At 38.8% G+C, this 24,755-nt stretch overlaps 1 protein-coding gene and 7 non-coding genes across 10 annotated transcripts; all 8 read left to right on the forward strand.

Annotated features, from left to right (window-relative positions):
* Positions 1-224: 224 nt before the first annotated feature.
* On the forward strand, positions 225-296 carry trnaq-cug (transfer RNA glutamine (anticodon CUG)). The gene has a single exon. It is a non-coding gene; the product is annotated as a tRNA-Gln (tRNA).
* Positions 297-419: 123 nt separating this feature from the next.
* On the forward strand, positions 420-491 carry trnaq-cug (transfer RNA glutamine (anticodon CUG)). Its single transcript has one exon. It is a non-coding gene; the product is annotated as a tRNA-Gln (tRNA).
* Positions 492-758: 267 nt separating this feature from the next.
* Positions 759-830, forward strand: trnaq-uug (transfer RNA glutamine (anticodon UUG)). Its single transcript has one exon. It is a non-coding gene; the product is annotated as a tRNA-Gln (tRNA).
* Positions 831-1,661: 831 nt separating this feature from the next.
* trnaq-uug (transfer RNA glutamine (anticodon UUG)) lies at positions 1,662-1,733 on the forward strand. The gene has a single exon. It is a non-coding gene; the product is annotated as a tRNA-Gln (tRNA).
* A 1,354-nt stretch (positions 1,734-3,087) lies between these two features.
* trnaq-uug (transfer RNA glutamine (anticodon UUG)) lies at positions 3,088-3,159 on the forward strand. The gene has a single exon. It is a non-coding gene; the product is annotated as a tRNA-Gln (tRNA).
* A 1,008-nt stretch (positions 3,160-4,167) lies between these two features.
* Positions 4,168-4,239, forward strand: trnaq-cug (transfer RNA glutamine (anticodon CUG)). The gene has a single exon. It is a non-coding gene; the product is annotated as a tRNA-Gln (tRNA).
* Positions 4,240-4,506: 267 nt separating this feature from the next.
* Positions 4,507-4,578, forward strand: trnaq-cug (transfer RNA glutamine (anticodon CUG)). The gene has a single exon. It is a non-coding gene; the product is annotated as a tRNA-Gln (tRNA).
* A 9,634-nt stretch (positions 4,579-14,212) lies between these two features.
* On the forward strand, positions 14,213-24,417 carry LOC140546820 (SLAM family member 7-like). Of its 3 annotated transcripts, none has more exons than XM_072670233.1 (6): positions 14,213-14,471; positions 21,472-21,783; positions 21,871-22,149; positions 22,878-23,003; positions 23,641-23,711; positions 24,118-24,417. In XM_072670233.1, exons 1-6 carry the CDS (start codon positions 14,405-14,407, stop codon positions 24,217-24,219), a joined length of 957 nt encoding a protein of 318 aa, XP_072526334.1. In that variant the 5' UTR covers positions 14,213-14,404; the 3' UTR covers positions 24,220-24,417. The 3 variants fall into 3 exon arrangements, with proteins under 3 accessions (XP_072526334.1, XP_072526337.1, XP_072526335.1); XM_072670236.1 differs by having other exon boundaries at positions 22,878-23,007; positions 24,118-24,196; XM_072670234.1 differs by lacking the exon at positions 23,641-23,711 and having other exon boundaries at positions 22,878-23,007.
* The last annotated feature ends 338 nt before the right edge of the window (positions 24,418-24,755 follow it).

Below are 24,755 nucleotides of genomic sequence, written 5' to 3' on the forward strand. Positions count from 1 at the left end.
TCCAAATCCAATCCCTGAAAAGCTGAACAACCATACTAAAAATGCGACTGTCAAGAAAAAACAATGCAGGAAAAATAAGAATGGCCTCAAATTGAGAATTGTCACGTCACACTGATTGACCGTCACATATCAGGCACAACAGGTCTTAGTTTTTCATTAAAAAATAAAACACTACGTGAGAAAGAAGCTGTCATGCCTAAAACAATATCTTTACAGGCAAGTGAGGTTCCATGGTGTAATGGTTAGCACTCTGGACTCTGAATCCAGCGATCCGAGTTCAAATCTCGGTGGAACCTAATTGGATTTGTTTTTTTAAATTTAAGTAGTAAGAAATAAATGGAAAGTGTTGCAAATTCTCCTTTACTGGTATACTGAGAATAGTCACGTTACATTGATTTTCCGTGCAGTGCAGCATGCGTGGTTCCATGGTGTAATGGTTAGCACTCTGGACTCTGAATCCAGCGATCCGAGTTCAAATCTCGGTGGAACTTAGATGCATTTCTTTGGCCCCACCAGCTAACAGGACCTCTGCAAGTGAAGTGGAGAATATTCTGGTGAAGATTACTCCCGACCATATTGCTTGAGACTTACCTTTAACACCCTCAACCTATAGGTATAAGGAGGTATGCTATTTAAAACATTGGATGTTTCTAATTGAAATTCCAATGGAATAATCAGGCACAATAAGCATCGGTTTTTGCATCTAAAAATTAGTAAGTGAAACTCTGTGTATAATATATGTGACCAGCATGCAAGTTGGTTCCATGGTGTAATGGTTAGCACTCTGGACATTGAATCCAGTGATTCGAGTTCAAATCTCGGTGGAACCTGTAAATATTTATTTGTCGCCACTCGTGTATCCTCTGCTGAAAGCTCCTTCAGCTGTTGCTCGAAGCTGTTCATTCCCTTTCATAGTGTGTAAACAAAGACAGAGATTTCTATTTTGGAACAATATGTATCATGACTGCAAAAATGCAGAGAAGGTAAACGAATATACTGTTTTTGAATCGCATACAAACCGGATCCCAAAACAAAACCAAAAAAAAAAAAACAGACCAATTTAAATAACTCAACACAACTAATATAACAAGTGCTTTCTCCAAATCCAATCCCTGAAAAGCTGAACAGCCATACTAAAAATGCGACTGTCAAGAGAAAACAATGCAGGAAACATAAGAATGGCCTCAAATTGAGAATTGTCACGTCACACTGATTGACCGTCACATATCAGGCACAACAGGTCTTAGTTTTTCATTAAAAAATTAAACACTACGTGAGTAAGAAGCTGTCATGCCTAAAACAATATATTTACAGGGAAGTAAGGTTCCATGGTGTAATGGTTAGCCCTCTGGACTCTGAATCCAGCGATCCGTCTTCAAATCTCGTTGGAACCTAGATGCATTTCTTTGGCCCCACCTGCTAACAGGACCTCTGCAAGTGGAGTGGAGAATATTCTGGTGAAGATTACTCCCGACCATATTGCTAGAGACTGACCTTTAACACCCTCAACCTATAGGTATAAGGAGGTATGCTATTTGAAACATTGGATGTTTCTAATTGAAATTCCAATGGAATAATCAGGCACAATAAGCATCGGTTTTTGCATCTAAACATTAGTAAGTGAAACTCTGGGTATAATATATGTGATGAGCATGCAAGTTGGTTCCATGGTGTAATGGTTAGCACTCTGGACTTTGAATCCAGTGATCCGAGTTCAAATCTCGGTGGAACCTGTAAATATTTATTTGTCGCCACCGGCAGACGGGACGTATTTCTAGTAAAGTTAAATAATAATCAAATCAAACTTTGCGATGTAATGGATACACTCGTGTATCCTCTGCTGAAAGCTCCTTCAGCTGCTGCTCGAAGCTGTTCATTCCCTTTCATAGTGTGTAAACAAAGACAGAGATTTGTGTTTTGGAACAATATGTATCATGACTGCAAAAATGCAGAGAAGGTAAACGAATATACTGTTTTTGAATCGCATACAAACCGGATCCCTGGAAATAGATGTTAAGGAAGAGGGATCAACATGGACGAAACTGCACTTTTGTTGCCAAAACATTCAAGCATCTTTGTGTCGACGTTTCTCCCGACACAGTCAGAAGAGGATCTGTAGAAACAAACTTTGAGGGTTTCTGGCCGCACTCACGATTGAGCTGCTCCATGAATCACAGCGTGCACGCGAGCGGGAGAGCAAGGGAAGGAGAACGTGCGAGTGAAAGAGCAAGCAAGCGAGAGATTGGATGGAGTGGGAAAGAGTGCGCGAGAGGAAGAGATCACGCTGTAGAAAACTAACGCGAGCCCGACGCTCAGTTGACAAACAACGGAATTTTTATTTAACATAAAGATACCAATGACATAATCAGTATATTTGTACGAAACAATAAACAAAGAAATAATATTCACTATATTACGCTAAATTATTCAGCCTCTTTTGCGAACTTGTTGGCTCTTTGCAAAACAAACAAAAAAAACAGACCAATTTAAATAACTCAACACAACTAATATAACAAGTGCTTTCTCCAAATCCAATCCCTGAAAAGTTGAACAGCCATACTAAAAATGCGACTGTCAAGAGAAAACAATGCAGGAAAGTTAAGAATGGCCTCAAATTGAGAATAGTCACGTCACACAGTTTGACCGTCACATATCAGGCACAACATGTCTTAGTTTTTCATTAAAAAATGAAACACTACGTGAGTAAGAAGCTGTCTTGCCTAAAACAATATCCTCACAGGCAAGTGAGGTTCCATGGTGTAATGGTTAGCACTCTGGACTCTGAATCCAGCGATCCGAGTTCAAATCGCGTTGGAACCTAGATGCATTTCTTTGGCCCCACCTGCTAACAGGACCTCTGCAAGTGGAGTGGAGAATATTCTGGTGAAGATTACTTCCGACCATATTGCTAGAGACTGACCTTTAACACCCTCAACCTATAGGTATAAGGAGGTATGCTATTTGAAACATTGAATGTTTCTAATTGAAATTCCAATGGAATAATCAGGCACAATAAGCATCGGTTTTTGCATCTAAACATTAGTAAGTGAAACTCTGGGTATAATATATGTGACCAGCATGCAAGTTGGTTCCATGGTGTAATGGTTAGCACTCTGGACTTTGAATCCAGTGATCCGAGTTCAAATCTCGGTGGAACCTGTAAATATTTTTTTGTCGCGGACGGGACGTATTTTTAATCAAGTAAAATAATAATTAAATCAAACTTTGCGATGTAATGGATACACTCGTGTATCCTCTGTTGAAAGCTCCTTCAGCTGCTGCTCGAAGCTGTTCATTCCCTTTCATAGTGTGTAAACAAAGACAGAGATTTCTATTTTGGAACAATATGTATCATGACTGCATAAATGCAGAGAAGGTAAACGAATATTCTGTTTTTGAATCGCATACAAACCGGATCCCTGGAAATAGATGTTAAGGAAGAGAGATCAACATGGACGAAACTGCACTTTTGTTGCCAAAACACTCACGCATCTATGTGTCGACGTTTCTCCCGACACAGTCAGAAGAGGATCTGTAGAAACAAACTTTGAGGGTTTCTGGCCGCACTCACGATTGAGCTGCTCCATGAATCACAGCGTGCACGCGAGCGGGAGAGCAAGGGAAGGAGAACGTGCGAGTGAAAGAGCAAGTAAGCGAGAGAGTGGATGGAGTGGGAAAGAGTGCGCGAGAGGAAGAGATCACGCTGTAGAAAACTAACGCGAGCCCGACGCTCAGTTGACAAACAACGGAACATTTATTTAACATAAAGATACCAATGACATAATCAGTATATTTGTACGAAACAATAAACAAAGAAATAATATTCACTATATTACGCTAAATTATTCAGCCTCTTTTGCGAACTTTTTGGCTCTTTGCAAAACAAACAAAAAAAAAAGACCAATTTAAATAACTCAACACAACTAATATAACAAGTGCTTTTTCCAAATCCAATCCCTGAAAAGCTGAACAGCCATACTAAAAATGCGACTGTCAAGAGAAAACAATGCAGGAAAGTTAAGAATGGCCTCAAATTGAGAATAGTCACGTCACACTGATTGACCGTCACATATCAGGCACAACAGGTCTTAGTTTTTCATTAAAAAATGAAACACTACGTGAGTAAGAAGCTGTCTTGCCTAAAACAATATCCTTACAGGCACTTGAGGTTCCATGGCGTAATGGTTAGCACTCTGGACTCTGAATCCAGCGATCCGAGTTCAACTCTCGGTGGAACCTAAATGCATTTCTTTTGCCCCACCTGCTAACAGGACCTCTGCAAGTGGAGTGGAGAATATTCTGGTGAAGATTACTCCCGACCATATTGCTTGAGACTGACCTTTAACACCCTCAACCTATAGGTATCAGGAGGTATGCTATTTGAAACATTGGATGTTTCTAGTTGAAATTCCAATGGAATAATCAGGCACAATAGGCATTGGTTTTTGCATCTAAATATTAGTAAGTGAAACTCTGGGGATAATATATGTGACCAGCATGCAAGTTGGTTCCATGGTGTAATGGTTAGCACTCTGGACTCTGAATCCAGTCATCCGAGTTCAAATCTCGGTGGAACCTGGACGCATTTCTTTGGCGCCACCTGCTGACAGAACTTCTTTAAGTGGAGTGGAGAATATTGTGGTGGAGATTACTCCAGATCCTATCGTTTGAGACTGACCAATAACACCACAATCCTACAGTATCAGGAGGTATGTAATTTGAAACATTGCATGTTTCCAATTGAAATCCCAATGTTTATTTTGCGTCACCTGCGGATGGGACGTATTTGTAACTGCAGATGAGGTAAATTTAACAGCTTTAAATAAATAAAAAAGATGCAGATGTAGTCAGACAGACAGGTCAGACAGGTGTACTGCTTGGAAGCCCTTGAGTAACGTCATCAACATCATTGGCCTACAATAGCAGGAGGAGACAGTTTGACATTCTAAGGTTGAAATACGTAATGGCTTCAAGGTGAAATCCAGGCAGCGTCAAATCATTTTTACATCTAAAACAGTTACTATATTTTAGATATAAAATAAAAGTAAAATAGCACTCAAAGCATCTAGTTTGTGACCACAGGCTCACATGTGGTTCCATGGTGTAATGATCAGCACGCTGTTCTCTGAATCGAGCGATTCATCAGTCCATGGGTACATTTACTTCTGGCACTCCTGAGCAAACTAATATGTTGTTAATGTATATTTAAACAAGCCAATAATAATATCCAGGCACTATCAACTTCATTTATTTACATCAATACTTTTACATCATACTATTGTAGATGTATAATAGAAGTAAGTTCAGAATTAAAACATCTGCAACTGTCTGTGACACTACGTTCACAGATGGTTACATGGTTACATGGTTAGCACCCTGGACTCTGAATTCAGCAAGCAGAGTTTAAATCTCAGTGGAAACTGATTGCATTAGTTTGGCATCACCTGGCGAGAAGACTTATGCAAGTGCAGTTTGTTGTGACTTTAAGCATTAAGGAATGAGTGGAGACAAACACTACATTGCGTGGTTGGTGTGGCACAACAGATAACACCACTTCCTACCAAGCTACCTTACTATGTGGGAGACAGGGGTTCAAGTAACAGGCTAAGCCCAATATAAATAACTGTATACTGTTCAGTAGTAATAACACTTCAAAAATAAACTCACTACACATCTGTGCATCAAACAGGAGCCTGCGGAAGAGAGTTCTTCCTAACTCCCAAGTCCACTTTTGAACAATTACAGTTCAAATTAAAGTGTAAACTGGGCTGAAACTACTCAAATAATATAGTCCATGGCGGTTTTCTTTGGATTGCTATCGAGCGAACTGTAAAATCACATCGTTTTTTGGTCTGATTCTGGGTCACTGATATGTAAGCTCCAACTGATGGCTTGAAATCTTTCTCTGGCCATGACCCTCCTCACAATGGGTGTCTGTCACACACTGTCCACACACCAGTAATCTGGGATAGATGCCCAGAAACACAATAATCCTGCAGAATTTTCTAAACTCCTCAACTTTCACAGGTTCCCATTCTTTCCCACCTGCATACCTGCATTCCTTCTTTCTTCACACCTGCATACTTGTTGGTATTACTGCACAGGTTGGAAATGGTCTCTGTGGAAATCAAGAAGAGATCCCAGTTTCTGGCTTGGAGCAAATTTGGAAGGGTTCGGCATCATCTTCATCAACATTCCTCCATCTCTTACATGGCTGACTTTCTCTGTTGATGAAATATTTGTATTTTAGATAATTGTTTTACAGTATAAAGACAAGAGACTAGAGTACGCACTTCTCCAGAAAGTCAAAACGGTATAATTATGCTTCTGCATCTAGTCTACAGCATAGCCTGCGCAAGTTTACACTGAGTGGATTACTTTGGAGTTGGATCAGTATAGCTGGGCTTTACTTTTACTAACATTTTTGCAGCGAGAAAGAGAGAAGGTGCCAGAGGAGTGGCGAGCCAGACTGCCATTAAACCGAGGCAAGACTTTTCTGTGCTTGCCTGACCATTTATCTCACATCAGTGTACACACAGCCCATATTGTAACTGAATGTAAAAGTGGAAGGCACAACGTAAATATGATGCTAAAAGGTGGACCTACAGACCATTCTCACATTTCCCCGTTCAATAATGCTTAATTACTGGCATTAAACAACTTTAGGTTTTGCTGTAATCAATGCCTGAGACTCATGCCCTTTCCTAAATACACCAAAAATTCAACCAAACACACTGACCAGAGTTTCAACTTCATGCAGTTTAAAAATGTTCATGTGAAAACTTTAAAACTCTTATCATGTGTCATTTTTAATAAGGCAACCAATAAAACGAGAGGTCATCTGAATCGAAGACGCAGGGCTGAACGGTGGGACAGATTTACTCATATCTGTGATTAAAAATACTAGCATGCAAAACTCAATCAACGTTAATTCCTTCAGCATTCATTTAAACTGTTAATGTTTCTATAGAGGAGGAAAAGTTAGGAGTTGGGAGAAGTTAGACATTCCTCCTCTAGAAGATGTGCTGTTAGCATAAAAAAACGATCTGCTCCTTCTCTGCTTTGCAAAACATTTTACAGAATGGATTCCTAGCAGATCCAACTTGGAAAGACTTCCAGACGTGATAACTGCCATCATTGTTGATTGTACTGAAGCCCAATCAAGATTTTTGAGAGAGGATGAAAACTGTGACGCGCTCTGTGAAATGTCAGGAAGCAGGCGGAAGTTTAATAGCGTTACTATTCCGGACATGACATTGTTGTCTGTGTGGCCACGATGCATAGTTACATAACTGGGGAGATGCGAGTCAGAGTACGGAATAAATATGACACATAAGCATAAACTAACCACTTACTTATCAGAACCACTGGTGGCTCCTTCCTGAGACAGTCCTGTTGGAACCCCTACTTCATTGGACTGCCTGTGTAAACAAAGAAAATCAAAGGTGGCTAACATACATGAAGGTTTTTAAGACGTACTGATCAAGGATCTGTTATTTTTAGTAATGCTGTTGTAAACTGTAGAGGAAACTGGTCCCTAGATCAGCACATCTACTTTAGGAAGCTACATAAGCCTACGTTTATCAATGCTTTAGCTGAAACCACAGTCGGATCACAGTTTGAACCATATTTTTACAAAAAGAGTTAAAATTGGTTAAAATACACTATATGTCCAAATGTTTGTGGCCACCCCTTCTAATGTATGCATTCAGCTACTTTAGGTTGCACCCATTGCTGACACAGATGTACAAATGCACACACAGGTTGTCTAGCCACTCTAAGACGTATTGCCAATAGAATAGGATTCTCTGGAGCAGATAAACATGTGAACCTATTGGCTCCATGCCTAATGCCATTAAGCTGTAAAGCAGTAGAACTGTGTTCTCTGCAATAACGGTCGGGGCTCCATCCAGCACTTTTGAGATAAGTTGGGGATGAGGTGGGGTGGTGATCATTCAATATCCTAACCTCATTAACATTTCTTGTTACTGAATGAAATCAAATCTTCATAGCAATGCTTCAAAAACTAGTAAGCCTTCGGAAGAAACAATGAATGACCAGGTGTCCCAAAACTTTTGTCCATGTAGTGTAATACTGTAACTACCTTGTGTCTTTAATAGAATGTAGTGTTTAATGTTGCTAACATATTTTCCCTAATGTTCACATAAAAAAGACCAGACCTGGTTTCAGATGGTCTACGCTGGTCCTTAGGCGGTTAAAAATCTGCTCATCCAGATGGTTACACTGGTTGACCAGCTTAACGCTTCATAGTCCATAGCTGGTCTGTCAGCTTGACCAACTTCAACTTACAAGGTTGTCAGGCTTGTAAACCAGCATGATTATGAGGATTTGATGGTCATGATGGTCGACTAGCTAAGACAGATTAGTCAAGCTTGTAGACCAGCTAAACCACGAAGCACAAACGAAACCCCTTATACTGGTCAATAGCTAAACTAATGAGGAAATTTAGGAACTCCAGAACTTTATAGAAAACACACTCGCGTCTGTCGGGGGTCGTCCTGTGCAGGGTCCATCCTGTCGTTATATTGAGTAATTGTTGTTAGTCCACTAGATGGCAGTAGTGAATAACATATGTTCAGCTACTTCTAGAAACCCTTAAAGTAAAAAGAGAGTAATAATGTAGCTCACCCACACAGCAGCCTGTTAGTACTGGAGTTGCAATAAACAGACTCTGTGGAAAACAATGTTTCTTTATTAAGAATAGAAAACATTACACATCCCATTAATAAATAACTCTCCGTCATCGGAGACCAGTCTCAAATCCAGAGCCCGCATCTTCTTCATCTCTCGAACCGATGATTTTCTCAGTGAGACTCTACGAAGTCTGTTTCCTTTTACGTGACATTTTAATGAAAATATCCATAAAAGCAATAATTTAAATAATTAAAGCAAACTCACGCCTCCTTCAAAACATGGGGGTTTGCTTGTATATCTGCTATAGTAACGAAACAAGAGGATATTAAGCAACGTGTTTTCTCACACATACATATATTAATATTAATATTTTAAATGAAACATAGATATAAACTCAGCTTAAATAGATAAGATAAGCATTTATGAAATGCTAGGGACGTGAAACTGAATTTCTGAGCTATTTTTCTGGCGAATGTTTGGCGCTAACAATAAGGTAGGCCTAAATCTTAAAGGTCGACGAGTTTTAGAGTAAAATCAGGGATTTTATCAAGGTTTTAAATGTAATCTACACTTTTACTTGCCCTGCCTGAAATGTAAAGTTTTGAAGTCCAAATAAACGCACACGTTTATTGTTTGATTTAAAGATCAATTATTGAATTGACTCTTTATATCTATATCTACGTATATTTTCACCAAAAACAATTCATATGTTTAATTATTTTAAGCTCACTTTTTTTTACAGTAGTCATCCAGAGGAAATGTTTAGCCTCATGCCAAACTAATGATAAAAACTCACTTTAGTTTTTAGGATAACACATAATAAATAAATTTGTAATGAAGTAGCCTTTATCCTTATTGCCATTATATGTGTGCAAAAGGGGTTACTTGGTATTGGAACTTTCTTTGGTGATATATTAAGTACATTTCTGTCATTATGCTCATATACACTGTTGATTTACACTGTATTGTCATGCAGAGAAGAAAATAGTGAGCTGGAGATTTAGGAGTGAAGAAATGAAGCTTAGTTCACAGTTCTGCAGGCAGCTCAACCCCAAGTCTTCCCAAGGTCTACCTCAGTTCTTCCCAAGTTAATGTTCTTCCTTGCTGTAAACTGTTTTGGGTATTACAGATTTTCATCTGATGGAGGAACTACAGCATTTGAGGTCTCCTCTGTAAATAAGCACTAGTACTGTTCATTAAAGTTCTGTGACTTCAACAGAGGACCACTATTCAAGTATAGATGACTGTAAAATTAATGAATAAAAACTTTTATACCTGATATTTTCTAAATAAATATTAGATAATAATTATTATTATTATTATTATTATATTAATTATTTAGATACTTAGATATTTAGATTTCCTTAATATGACTTTAACAACCTCTTTCTATATGAAAATCCAATATGAAAAATTTGTTCCCGTCCCCTCCTAGAAAAGAAAACTGCACACTGTTGGGTTGACAAAATGTAAATTTTACAACAAAATGAAGACATCCTCTATAGTAGAGTCCGCAGCTTGTCTAGTCCCTGTTGCAACGTATTGCCAATAGAATAGGACTCTCTGGAGCAGATAAAAGTGAACCTATTGGCACCATGCCTAGACATGTGGGGTGAGTCGAGGACGAGGTGAGGTGATGATGCTCCAAAATCTAGTAGAAAGCCTTTTTTCCTGGACAGTAAAGACAGTTACTCCAACAAAAGCAGGGTAAACTTAGTACCCTTGACTTTGGAAGAAACAATAAATGAGCAGCTGTCCCAGTATCGCTTTAGTTTAGTTTAGTATATATATATATATATATATATATATATATATATATATATATATATATATAATTTTTTTTTTTTTTTTTTTTTTTTTACAAAATAGCACCTAGATGATGTTGTATACTTGTATTTTCGTGCAGAAAAGACGAAAGTGAGCTGAGGATGTATCTGTCTGACCCTAAAGCTACTGACCCTTCTCCAGAAAATCTGCATTCCCAATACACCTAGCACCATCAGATCATACTACATTTTCACTCCTGTTAAGAAATGTACAATAAATAAACAAAATAAACTATACTTTTCAACAATGATTTCCACAGACCTCTTTATAGCAATAGCTTGATAACCAATACCCTATAATGTTTCTAATATATACAGTGTTAAAACATGCATGGATTGGATATCGGTCTTTCTGTAGTTCAGTTAATGCTGAATGCATATTTCTGAATTCTATTTTCGAGCTCCTCTACGGGTGCTCTGTTTGTAGATGGGAGCTCTGAAACTTTCTATTGCATATTTAGCCACACTAAAGTCATCGTCAGTTTTAGAATTACATTTGAGAATGACTTCAACAGAGGACCACTATTCAAGTTATAATTAACTGTCACATGGGTCTAGAGCTTTAGGGCCTCCATGTGAGTAAATATTACAGTGGTTAAAATGATGCACATGATGATGCAGTGGTGCACCACTGAAAGGAGAGAGAGACCCAAAGTAGATTAAAGCATGAAGTGTAAACAGTGTTTCTGGCAGAAAATGAACACCCTGCTCTAGAAATGGGCGGTTCCCACTTTTATGTATATGGTATTACTAGGGTAGGAATCCTAAAGCTGTGTTCTATTTAAACTGGGATGTCGGAATTTATGGGCTCCAAGTAGGAAAGTTTAACTAGAATATCCCCATAACTTGAGAGTCAGGAGAGCCTCACCAACTCAGTTCAAAATCCAACATGGCTGCACAGCACATCAAAAGTAGTAAAGGCAGTAGTGTTATACAGTTTATTAGCACTTATATCTGTTTGGATGCCTAAAACACAACATTATGAGTTTATATTATGAGATATATTAATTGATATCGCTAAAAATTCTACCCTGGGACAATCAAAAGTAGGACAGATTTTTGTTAGATTCACCATAAACCACCAGTAAGGACTGTCAAAACTAGACATCAAAGTCTTTAGCTAACTGTGCACAATTATCTGAATGTGTAACTAAAACCATTAAGTCTAGGGTGTGACCTCATTCATAGAACTTCCGAAGTAAATTTAATGCAGAATCAACTCATCGTACATCCTCGCGTCACATATTTTGCTACTTCAAAACAAAAAATACTCATTTCAGTTTGCTTACAGGGTTTCCAACCAAGTGAAGACTGTACACAAATAAACCTTTGGTCTGACCACAATTACACATGTTAAACTGCTCTGAATCCGGAGAAAGAAGCTGTTAGCTTAGCTTAGTTAGCATGAAAACATTCTGCTCACTACAGAACACGCTCAAGTCTGGCTGACTGAAAATCCACTCATAAGTGGCTCAGATTGAGTGACTGGTGTTGAAAGGGCATAAAACTGACATTTTGGATATGTAGCGCGTTTGCTAAGCTAACCGTTGCTCAGCTAGCTTGGCTACAAAAAGTTTTCCCAAGTTAGGCCTGGGAATGCTCTCCTTTCCCAAGTCTAACCCATGGGTTTCACCATATTATTCCTCAACTCCATACCATTCCTTCAGGTTTATGAACAACTGCATAGCTAATGAATGTACTTTATGGTTCCCTCTCTCAAAAGTCCAGAAATTCCTAAGGGGAGGCTAAACGTGTGAGTTCCACTTTCCAACTGTAGGGGGAGTCCTGGAACAAGAAATCCCATTTGTCACATAATAGTGCTTTAATTCATTATCTGTTCAGAGAACAGATAATTCAGCTTTTATCAGGAAATGAAGCTTAAAACAAGCAAGTATCAGTATCCTCCTGTCAAATCAGACACTTTCAAAAGATTACATATTTAAAAAGAAAAAATAAAAGAATAAGTTTGAATCTCATATGTTTAATACCATATAAAATTAGAAATATCAGACACACTACATTTTAAAGGATTTCACTTGTTAAGCTATAATTCTTGTAGTCATATGCAGTACTGTGTGGAAACTGGATCACCCTAAATTCCCCTTACCACATAAATAAACCCAGACCACTCAGGTTGCCAGGAGAGCTGATGCTTTTATGACTTATTGGCTTGTGAGCTTGGTAATGGAAGAATGGGTTGTTTCTCATTATCTTATGTTTATTTAGGACTGACTGCTCTGACAAATGAGATAAAAAAAGCGACGCCAAGCTACAGATACAGTGTGCAGAAAGATTCGCAATAATGTACTCAAGGCATTCCCATTATTTTTCTGTATCTATTTTACTTCTTGTTGTTTTTTAATAGAAAACATGTAAAAACCGGTTCAGGTTGTCAGGACACACCCAGGATCTTTACTCTTTGGCTTGTTAGATGATGCTTTAGGACACATATCTGATATTTGAGCAGTCTTGGTGAGGACTGACTCAAGGAGGTAATGGTAAACTCTTTCTCTATCTCTCTCTCTTTGTCTCTGATCCCAGCTGCCAGCCTTATTGGAATAAGTGCAAGAATGTGAGTTGGAGGGTGTTCCTGTTTTGCCTTTCCTTTTACAGCTGCAATTTGGGATCATCTGCTGCAAGCAAGCAAGCAGGAAAAACAATGGATTATTGACCTGGATACAAAAACATTAGCATGCATAGCCGTTTATACCTGGCATTTTTTTGTGTCTCCTGTGACTGCCTGTGATCAGATTTCTCAACATTTTCTGCAGGAGGAGGGGTGTGGTGCGCATTAATATACCAATATAATACTATGATAATAATAATACCAGCCATGAGTATCGACTGGTTAGTTTTTTAGTATTGTAGCATGCTCAGATAACTTGTGCAATATGGGTCTAACAGTAATGTATTTTCCGGCTGGGGCAGTGACACGGTGGATGCAGGCCAAGCTTTGCTGTCAGGGATGCACCAGACACTTTGGTGTTCAAACTACAAGAATAATGTGGCCATATGAGTCTCCGATCACCACTGAATGTGGTTTGAGTGATCAGATTCAAATGCATCTTTGAAACGCATTGTATCCCGTTTACACCTGTACTTTGAGTATCAAGATTGGGTATGGATAAGGCCAGGCCACATAAAAATGCAATTTTAACAGACTGTAGTGTTCGCTGTCTCTGTTTACTCTCCAGCTGCTGTGTGTGTTAAAGCACTGTCTTGGAGATCATTTCCACAGAGATTTAATGCCTCGCTGGCTTTGTTTGGGAAGCAAACATCAAAGGGAGTGGCTAACCTTAATTATATCTGTTGGATAGTCTGTGTGGCTTCTCACTATACATGTCTACTACAGCTCTGGTGAATTTACTGTAAGTCTAACCTTGGCTTGCTTTGGAAATGCAGGGGAATTCCAGCAGATGGTTGTGTTTAATTAAATTCTAAATGTCATGCTTTTTTTTTCTCTTTCCCTCTTTCATTTATCAGCTCAGTGGTAGCACAGGAACTGAAAATCAGCTAAACAAAGGACACTTCCCATCCCAGTCCATAGCCCATCCTACATCCTTCAAACACATCCATTTTTTTAGAGATGGCTAGAGAACAGACACTGGAAGACTTGCTTTGCTACCTTCTTGAACATAATAAATATTTAAATAACATTCAAGAAAAAGACAATTTAACAATCACTATAGATACATGTTTGATGCATGTGGTTTTCCATAGGAACAGGATTGATATAGTTTCAGCAAACTAACTGAAAAACTGAACACATGATGCTCCACCCACTGCTTTCCATTAGCAGTCTGTTTGTGCTGTGTCTCACACCCAGAAGCTAGCTTCTATGACTCTCCCCTATTAAAATGATTTATTCTTTTCCATGTAATTATCTGAAAATATCTGTTAGGATGGCCTAAGCCTGGGATTTTATGGGAATGAAAATGAAGAAGACATTTCAACATAAAAGATGGACTCTAGTGTTCTTTGTTCTGTTGGGTAAGTTTTCAAATACAGCTCATTAGTAAATGTAGCCATCTGTCTGTGTAAGAGTTAAAGTAAAACACAGATATCTCTGAATATCTGAACAAGTGACCTTGTAAACGTCTTTAAACTGCTTTATGAAAGAGTCGTGAGAGTGATTATCATACTGTGCTGCAGTCACAGGCAACAGACAATGTATTGAATGTCTCAAAATGTCTCTCTGTTACTGTGAGTAGTTACGTGAGTAGATGATGACCTGATCTCCAAATGGATCTTCAGAAAGCTAAACATAAAAACATTATATTCAACATTTTAAGCAACATTAGTGTGATTTTATTGTTTTGTACAATTTGAGAGTGAAAACAAAACAATTGAAAAGGAGCACCATGCAAAAATTTGGGCACCACAAGAGATTTGCGCTCTCAGATAACTTTACTTTGACCAAGATCTGATACCTTAATTAGCTTGTTAAAGCTATTGCTTGTTTACAGTAATCATTAGGAAAGGCTAATGATGCATGGTTGCAATGAGAACTGTACACCGATCAGCCATAACATTAAAAACATTGAATAGCATTGATGATCTGGTTCCAGTGGCAGCTGTCGTGGGCTAGATCCACATATACAAGTAAACAGTCAGTTCTTAAAAGTCATGTGTTGAAAGCTGGAAAAATGGGCAAGCGTAAGAATCAGAGACACTTTGACAAGAACTAAACTGTGATGTCTAGACAACTGGGTTAGAATATCTCCAAAACATCAGGCAGGTTTTGTGGGGTTTATTTTTTAGTATGCAGTGGCCAGTACCTATTGAACACTCAAGGCTCATTGCCCCACCTCACAACTTACTTGACTAAAAAGAATCTACTGCTAACGTATGTTAAATACCATAGAACTTCTTAAGAGCTGTTTTGGCAGCACAGGTGGGAAGGGTTTTTAAATATTTGGTCTATCCTTCTGTTTGAGTATTTGCATTGCAAATTACAAAATGCTTGCACAGTGCGAACTGGTTTGGTGGTCTGAATCTGTTTGCTCTACAGGATGAGTCTGTTAATGTCTCTGAATAAAATGTACTTTTTATAAGTCCTGTTTATAAAGATCCCTTTTTTATCCATTGCAGTGAAGGCTCACATCAGATTTCTTTGAGGTTCAGCATTACTATTATAACCACTAAGTACAACAGTGACTATCTCAGTGAACCAGAGAAGGGTTCCCCATTGTGAGTTTTGGCTTTATGGCATCCTTAATACAGAAAGTTGTCAGTCAGTTGGCTGTAGCAGGTTTTATTTTACTGTTCTTCTTTGTTAATCTCACTTGCAGCTGCACTTTAGATGTGGTGTTCATGAACAGGATATCCTGTAGAAACGTGGTCAGCAAGTTTAAGCTCAGGCGCCATCTCTGAGGGCAGAGGTGTTAGACAGAGATAAAGCATGAAACTGAGAAAGAGAATTTAGATATGTAGCTCTAATAAAGGGATAGTTAGATACTGGGAAAACAGAGGAATTGAAAAGAAAGCAAAACTACAGATTCATGTTTATATTTTTTCTGTGTCTGTGTTTGTTTAAAGTCATACACTTTCCTCTTGGATAACTGGAAAAATACCCTTATTTTGTAAATATATAAGTCATGTTAAACCTGTTCAGAGTCCAGTTTCTTGACCTTAAACTACCCCACATCTCCCTGATCGCTGTTGTGGTAGTAAACAGTATTTATGCTTACAGTGCAGTGTTAAGGTTACATTGCTAATAACAGACATACCCTAAAGGCCCGTATGTAATTTTGTGGCAGTGAGTACACACACACACCCAGAGCAGTGGGCAGCCAACTCCAGCGCCCGGGGAGCAGAGAGGGTAAAGGGCCTTGCTCAAGGGCCCAACAGTGGCAGCTTGCCGAGCCCAGGAATCGAACCCACAACCCTGTTATCAATATCCCGGTGCTCTAACATCTTAAGCCACCATACTAAGAAGACAAGCTATACAGTGGCCATGCAGTTTAAAATGTTAATTTCATTAGTGCTGTTGTGGACAAAAACTAATCAGATATAATAAAACTTGTTTAACTGTCAAGGCTACACCCACAAAGGAACTACAAATCAAATATTAAATTATTTAATTTTATTTTGCTGTAACTTAAATTATTTAGCTTTGGCTGTTACTTCTTCACTGTTTGCTTGCTAGGAGTGCTTCTCAGTGATACACATTTCACATTACACATTAAATATAAATTAGAAGCAGAAGCTATATATAAACCACGCTTATATGAATGTATGCAAGTGATTGTGGCTTGTGCAAGTGAAAACTGAGTGGGTGAGCAGAACATCTGGAAATCTTTTCTCTGGTTAACCACCACCAGCATAGAATGGGCACTTCCACAAGTCCTGGAAAAACTGAAACATTAAGACCATGAAGGCAAGCTGACCAAAAGGTGTCACACTTGTCTTAGTGTGACATTATTGGACATTTCGGACCATACAACATAACCCAAAACATTTTTAGGTAAATTAGGTGAATAACAATGGTGGCTCAATATCTATCCAACTCAACCAACCGCAGTTTGAGTGTGTTTACCTGAGGTAGACCAGGTTGATTTTGGGCTCTATTTGCCTCCACAGCTTTTTTTTTTGTTATGTGCCAAGTTTGATCCATGGTCATTACGCCTGGTTCCTGTATGCCTGGTATGTCCATAAAAAGAGTCTGAAGGAGCTGCTCTCAAGTAATCAAGAACACCAGAAGTACAATGTAAAAAATGGGTAGCTCCTTGATCAAACCCCTAGGTAACTTTTAAGAACCTAGAGGCTCCTCCAATTGCTTAATCATTTATCAAAGCTCTTAGAGGTACCTGTATAAACATTTGGGGTTCCTCAGTGTAAATATAAGACTACTATATTTAGATGCAACTATGAGGTTCTTGAATTTATCAAGCTCTTATTTGTTATGTTCTTTGCAAAGCTTTCATCTTTAAGAATGGGTTGTTCTAGGAACCTTTTTCTGAAGGTTTCTCCACAGTTTTCAACACGTTTTACAGAATTTTACAGTTTTGGCAACTTTGATTAGGGCTTTCTTTTTTGGACTCAATATTTATCGCACATTGCATAATTTGCACACTACCCCCAATTATGTATTATTCTCTGTCTGTACTGTGTTGTGTTGTCTGTCCGCACTTGTACTGTGTTGCACTTGTATTTTGTATGCACTGTGTCTATGTTGCACCATGGTCCTGGAGGACCGTTGTTTTGTTTCACTGTGTACTCTGTATGTAGTTGAAATGACAATAAAACCCTACTTAACTTGACTTAGTGTGGGGTTTCTGTAAATTTTAGATGTGAACAGGGTCACTGTATGGGGGAAATGTTAGGACGAATTTAGGGGCCTGTGACAGGACAGGGGCCCTGAAAATGTAAAATTGAATTGCCCTAAAATACCCAGCAGGCCCTGGGTGGTGAATGAATAGAGTAATGGACTGTTACGTAACAATGTTGAAGTTTTGGAATTGGCTCTGTTTTGGTTCTGATGGATTTTCTTTTTTTTAATAAAGAGGAACACGATTTCTCACATATGTCTTTTGCAAAAATGATTCTTCATGGATTTAAAGTGGTTCCTGGCATTGCCCAAAGAACCTGTGAATTTTTATAAAATAACTCAACATGCAGCTCACCGTGGAAAGAGTGTGGAAGGGATTTACAAAGCCATTTTCAAGGGGCAAGGGGAAAAAAGGTAGAAGGCCACCACTGAATCACTCAGAAGAAACAAAAATAGTATTTAGAAATGCTGTGTATGGACCTTAAATAGACAGTTCATGCTTTACAAAGATCTAAAAGTGTTCAGTGAGATAAGCATGCAATATTTAGAGGAAATTAGGAGGCAAATACTTTTTACACAACGCTGTTTATGCAGATAATATTTACACAGCAAACCAAGGAGACTAAATTTAATAGGGGTAAGGCCACATATGTCAAGTCAAGTCAAGTCAAATTTATTTGTATAGCGCTTTTTACAACTGTTGTCGTCACAAAGCAGCTTTACATAATTATTACTTAATAAAGAACAGAGACAGAGAAGAAAGAAGAAATAACATGAAGCGTCAAAGACCCCCGTGAGCAAGCCAACGGCGACAGTGGCAAGGAAAAACTCCCTCAGAGCTGGAGGAAGAAACCTTGGGAGGAACCAAGACTCACAAGGGGGACCCATCCTCCTCTGGCCAGACTGTTTTAAACATTAATGATAAAAATTACCAAACCAGGTACAACAGAAAGTTGATAGTGGTGATATTAATAGTGTCAGACAGGCACGAGTCCATCTAGGTTTCAGCACGGCCACCAAACAGGCAGCAGCGGCTGGCGGGTGAGCCATGGGTGGTGGCGGGTTGGGGGGGGAACCCGCTGGCTGGACTGGTAGGTGGCAGCTGGTTAGATGCAGGTAGAGGGGACCTCAGCGGGCAATCTTCCTGCAGATCGGGCTGGGTGGCCATTTACTCGGGGAAGGTAAAGAGAGAGAAGTTAGTTCTAAGAGGAATTTTATGGAGTGCAGAGAATGTTGATCATCAGCGGGTGACAACTACATCGAGATTTAATGAGTGCCTTTCTATATTGACTGAGGCTGTCCTTCCACGCAGAGTGGAACACCTCTAGTTTGGTCGTCCGCCATTTACGCCCTAGTTTCCGCACTGTTTGTTTTAAGGTACGAGTTTGATCACTGTACCACGGTGCAAGCCTTTTTTGCCTCATCATTTTATTTTTGAACGGTGCTACTTTGTCTAAGGTTGATCGGAGGGTATTCTCTAGATCGTTTGTTAATTTAACTAGCTCCGTTTGGTCTGACGGAGTGTAAGCTAAGGTCGATAGGGGTGGGAGATTTTTAGTAAACTGTACAGCTGTCATTGGTGTTATTGTGCGTTTTAGGCAGTGTTGGGGAGAAGAATTTACATTTTGCCTTAGATGTAGCTCAAAGGAGATTAGATAATTGTCTGATATTACTGAGCTTTGAGGTAGAATATTTAGCTGATCAATGCTAACACCCAGGGTCAGGACTAAATCTAGGGTATGATTACAGTAATGTGTGGGTCCAGTTATGTTTTGTATAATGCCGACAGAATCTAAAATTGATACAAACGCCTTTGTAAATGGATCGTCTGCTTTTTCAAAGTGAATATTAAAATCTCCTACTATTATAACTTTGTCACTGCACACTGCCAAGTCTGCAGAAAAATTACTGAATTCTTTTAAAAATTCAGAGTAGGGCCCTGGAGGCCTATAAATATTAATCAGTGAGAAAACATTTTTATTTGTGGTCGGATTTGATATATTAATGTAGATAAGCTCAAAAGAAGTGAAGGTGTTACAGTGTTTTTGAATAATATCTAGTGTATTCTGATAGAATATACATACTCCACCTCCTCTGCCTGATAATCTAGGGCTATGTACATATTTATAACCTGTGGGGGTGGCTTCATTTAGTGCTATATATTGATCAGGTCTAATCCAGGTTTCGGTGAGGCAGAAAACATCTAGTTTCTGATCACATATAATTTCATTCACGATCACTGCTTTTGAGGATAGTGATCTAATGTTAAGTAGACCGAGCTTTAGGTCTGAGGTGCTGCTGTTATCGTTGAAATGAGAGATTTTAACACTGATTAAATGATTAAAACGAGCTGATCTAGATGTTCTACGTTTGGGTTTAATTCGGGGCACAGACACAGTCTCAATACAGTGAAACCTGGGTGACGCCTCAAAGCAGCTCGCAGACGGTCGGTTTAGCCTGTCTGTCTGCGGCCTGGTCCCGGCTCTGGACTGTCAGCAGCCTTTTACACTCCTCTGCGACTAACTAGCAGACTATGAGCTATGCTGCACGAAAGTAAGGCAGCACCCTCCCGCGTGGGGTGGACACCATCCCTACCTAAAAAACCAGGCTTGCCCTCAAACTTTAACCAATTATCTATGAAGCCCACATGATTTTCGGAACACCACTTGGACATCCAGCGGTTCAGCGCTGTGAGTCGGCTGTAGGACTCAGCGCCGCGCCTCATTGGGATGGGACCAGAGCAAATTACGGCATCGGACATAGTCTGGGCCAGTTTAACCACCTCTTTAATATTATCCTTAGTTATTTCTGACTGCCGCAGACGGATATCATTGGCCCCTACATGAATCACTATCCTCGAATATCTCCTGTTTGCTAGCCGCTTAAGGTTGCCGCTAATGTCCGGCGCTCTGGCTCCCGGTAAACAGCTAACGGTCACTGCTGGAGCCCCTAAAGGACTAGCTATCTTCACGTGTCGAACAATAGAGTCTCCTTTGACCAGAGTACTGTGAACAGGCTCCTCAGCGGGTGTTTCGCTGAGCGGGGCAAACCTGTTTGACACGCGAATCGGGGGGGGGAGCGTGGTGTTCCGGTGGGCTAGCAAGGTAAACTGCCAAGCACAAGGTCAGAACCAGAGAATACAGCATGACAAGAATTAGAAACGAATGAGTTGCGATTATTGATCTAAAATTTGTGGGATCGATTTCAGGGTTCATAAGCTACCACAGTTGGGCCCTTGAGCAAGGCCTTTAACCCTCTCTGCTGTAGTAGTACCATAGCATGGCTGGTTCATATTTTCTAAGCTGGAAAGAGAAGTATTTTAATGTTCCATAAAGGTGTATAAGAAGAGGCTTTCGTTGTGTTCTGACTGGACCATAACAAATGAAATAATATATCTGTTATTATATATATATATCTAGGAAACAAATGACCATGGGTTGCTGTGCTGTGTTTAATGAGAACATAGAATTTGTTTTCCTACCTTTTTTTACATTAACTTAAAATGATCTCTAACAGCATCCCATGGTTCCAAATCCTAGTACCACATTCTTAATTAGCACAATCTAGAGGTTTTTGTGTTTCAGAACTACTGACACAAGTAAACTACAAATGAAGGAACCCTTTTATGCTGACCTGAGTGTCTTAGAACAGGGAAAACAATACAAATTACAATGCAAACTGAAACTATAAATGGGATTTCCTTTTTCTGTGGTTTTCTAGATATATTCAGCTCTGTGGCAGTATCCAGAGTTTCAGCTCAGGAGGAGGTACTGATTGGAGCTGTGGGAGAGTCTCTTGCTTTCCCTACTCGAGTGCCTGTATCAGGAACTATCATTTATGAAGGCAGAAACATTGGACTGGTGTTTAATAAACAGAATGAAACAGACTCTGACGAGAAGTTTAAGAATCGCCTCCACTGGAACAGCGAGTTCTTCACTCTCTCAGACCTGAAATCAAATGATTCAGGTGTTTATGTTGTAGAGAGCACTAAAGAAGAGAAGAGAAGGCAAGTTTACCAGCTGAATGTGTACGGTACGTTCAGTTTACAGTTCTTTATTAAATAAATCTGAAGAGTAAAAATGCAAACACTGAGTTTTAATGCATTTTCTCTTTTTTCAGAGAAAGTATCAGAACCTAAGGTGACGACACTGGACTACGATCCTCCTGAGAGTGAACTGTGTAGGTTGCAGTGCTCAGTGAGGATTGTGGGAGGAGCGAATCTCTACTGGTTTAACGGCAGTGTCATATTAAACCACACCAACAGCTCCAGTCCTGACAATACACTGAATCTCCTGTTGGAAATACAGCAGTTAGACACCTACAGCTGTGTGGCCTCCAACCCAGTCAGCAAGCAGACGACTACGGTCAATTTTACGGAGCTCTGTCCTCGTAAACTCGGTATGAGAACTGTTGAAACCTAAAATACAAACTTCTCTCATTTCTAAGCTGATATACTGTATACTGAGTTTAAAACAAGTAAATCTATGATATATATATATATTTTTTTTTCGGTATTACACAGCTATTAAAACAACTGACCAGTTGTTTTGGTTTTGAATGTAATGGCTTTAAACTAATATTTAAGTAATATGTATATAATATTTCATAAAACATTTAGATTAAGTAAAAGCACATTTGCTGGTACTAGATTTTACATCACTTTACATGGATGGTCTATTGTAGATGCCTCATAGAAGCTTGTAGGACATGTAACTAACATTCACCTGAATATGTATTACATACAACTGAACTCTAAACAGAATGTAAGTGACTCTCTATTGAGTGTAACCCTAAATCTAACCTTAACCTTAATTCTTACCATTGAATCAACCCTAAATCCTAACCCTAACCTTAATCTAAATGTTACTATAGCCCTAAAGATTAAGATTTAGATTATAGTTAAGGTTAGATGTAGAGTTACATTCAATCATCTACAGACAATCATCTACATGTTCAGTTGCATTTAATACATATTCAGTTGAATGTTTGTTGAATGTCATATAAGCATCTACGAGGCATCTATAATGAACCATCCAAGTGTTACTCTAGTTTGAAAATATTTCTCAAATAAAACATGCTTTTAATAAGTATTCTCTTTTTTTCTGCCTTTACATGTATGAAACCAGGAGGTGATCAAAGGTTGCACATCATTGGTATTGTGTGTTCTTTAATATTTATACTGGTAGTGATAGCAATGGGATGGTACTTCCGAAGAAGGAAACACCAACATGAATCGAGTCAACGCACAGAAGGCAGGTATTTGTCTGGTGACAAACTCTTAGAAATATTAGCAAATTGTTGCTGTCATGTACAAATCTTAACTTTCAATGGAAGTCAATGCAATACGATTTTATTCCAAGTAATTTTGGTGCATTTCTATTGGTCCATTCACCATTTAAGTGTGACACAGTGTAAAGAACAACTGTCAGATGTACATTGTGACAAAAAATCATGGTTCGTGTTGTTTGCTTGTCACTTTCGATTATGCTGCCCAGATATTTACAATTTTTACTATATTCTGACATAATGTTCCTGCCACTCTCTGTACACCAACTGCTTACCTTTTAAGCATCTGGTTAGGACAACTAATCTGTTGTGTTGTGGATTAATTATATTGTATTGGTAAATTGCAATTGCATATACATCTTATACACATACACTTTTTAGAAGTGCAGTTGCAGTATTATTACTACTAGTAAGCATATCATTGTTGTCACACAAAATCTTGTATTTGCATTCTTCACATTTTTCACTTTTTGACTTATACAAGGTATAACAGCGATTATAATTGTAATTTAATGACCATACAATCAATATCCATTATATTTCTTTGCTCTGGTGTTTCACTCAGTGTCTGTCAGTCCATCTGATAAAAATGTTTCTTTGCAGACTCATCTGCAACGGAAGGACTACAGGATGAAGTGCAATATTCTGTCATAACTCATAAAAAACATGCTCAGGTCAGTAGCATCTGATGGACTGACAGACACTGACAGACTCTTGACTGTGCAAGAAAACCACCAACTGCAAGAAGAACAGTTTCTCACGAGGCTGTATGGTCGCATGTCATTTAGTTTTCACTGTGGTTAGGCTTGTTCACTGTGGTGTGGTTCAAATGTGCCTCAATGTTTCTAAAGGGATGCACAGCATGCATGCAACGTCTAATGCTTCAGTAGTTCTATTGTACTTAACAGACCAACATGAAAGAAGCCTCTTTTCAAAAAGGCTGAACAAAGGCAGAGTAGGAAAGTCCCTGAGGTCTGAGCCTTACTATATCCAGTAACAGTATCCTCTGTGGCATCAGGTAAATGCACTCATTCTTTCTATATTTCTCTCTCTTTATCTCTCGCTCTCTCTTTCTCACAGGGAAATATGTGTGAACCTGCCTCTCAGGAAACATGTCCATTAACAACAGTTTATGACCAGATTCGTCCACATCAGCCAGGGACTTCCTTCCAGAGGGAATGAGCATGAACACAAACAGGAAAACGGTCATCAAGGTGTTTAGATGAAGAAAAACTATTGCAGCATGCTGCTGTGAAGTGCAGACTGCTCTGAAGATTACATTTTTAAATTAAGTTATGTTTATATACCTAATAATTGTAGACATTCTAACAATGTTGACTGTTAAAGTGCCCACATACTGCACTAAAGACAACCTTCACACATACAAAAAAATAAATAAATAAATAAATAAATAATGATAATAAAAAAAAAAAATAAAAAAAAAAAAAAAAATATATATATATATATATATATATATATATATATATATATATATATATATATATAGTCTGTGGCCTTCGATCTATAATTGATTGATGCCAAGAAAACTGCACCATTACACCACCACCTACACCAACCTGGACTGTTGACCCACTGCAGATCAGCTTTTCTGTTTTACTGGACAGAAGACTGTTGTGCTGAAAATCCCAGAATATCAGCAGTTCAAGAATTCCTCAAACTCATCTGATAGATGGTGAGAATGGTCATATTCAACCCAC

The sequence above is a fragment of the Salminus brasiliensis genome, chromosome 24, assembly GCF_030463535.1.
Source record: "Salminus brasiliensis chromosome 24, fSalBra1.hap2, whole genome shotgun sequence".
In the NCBI taxonomy this organism is placed as follows: Eukaryota; Metazoa; Chordata; class Actinopteri; order Characiformes; family Bryconidae; genus Salminus; species Salminus brasiliensis.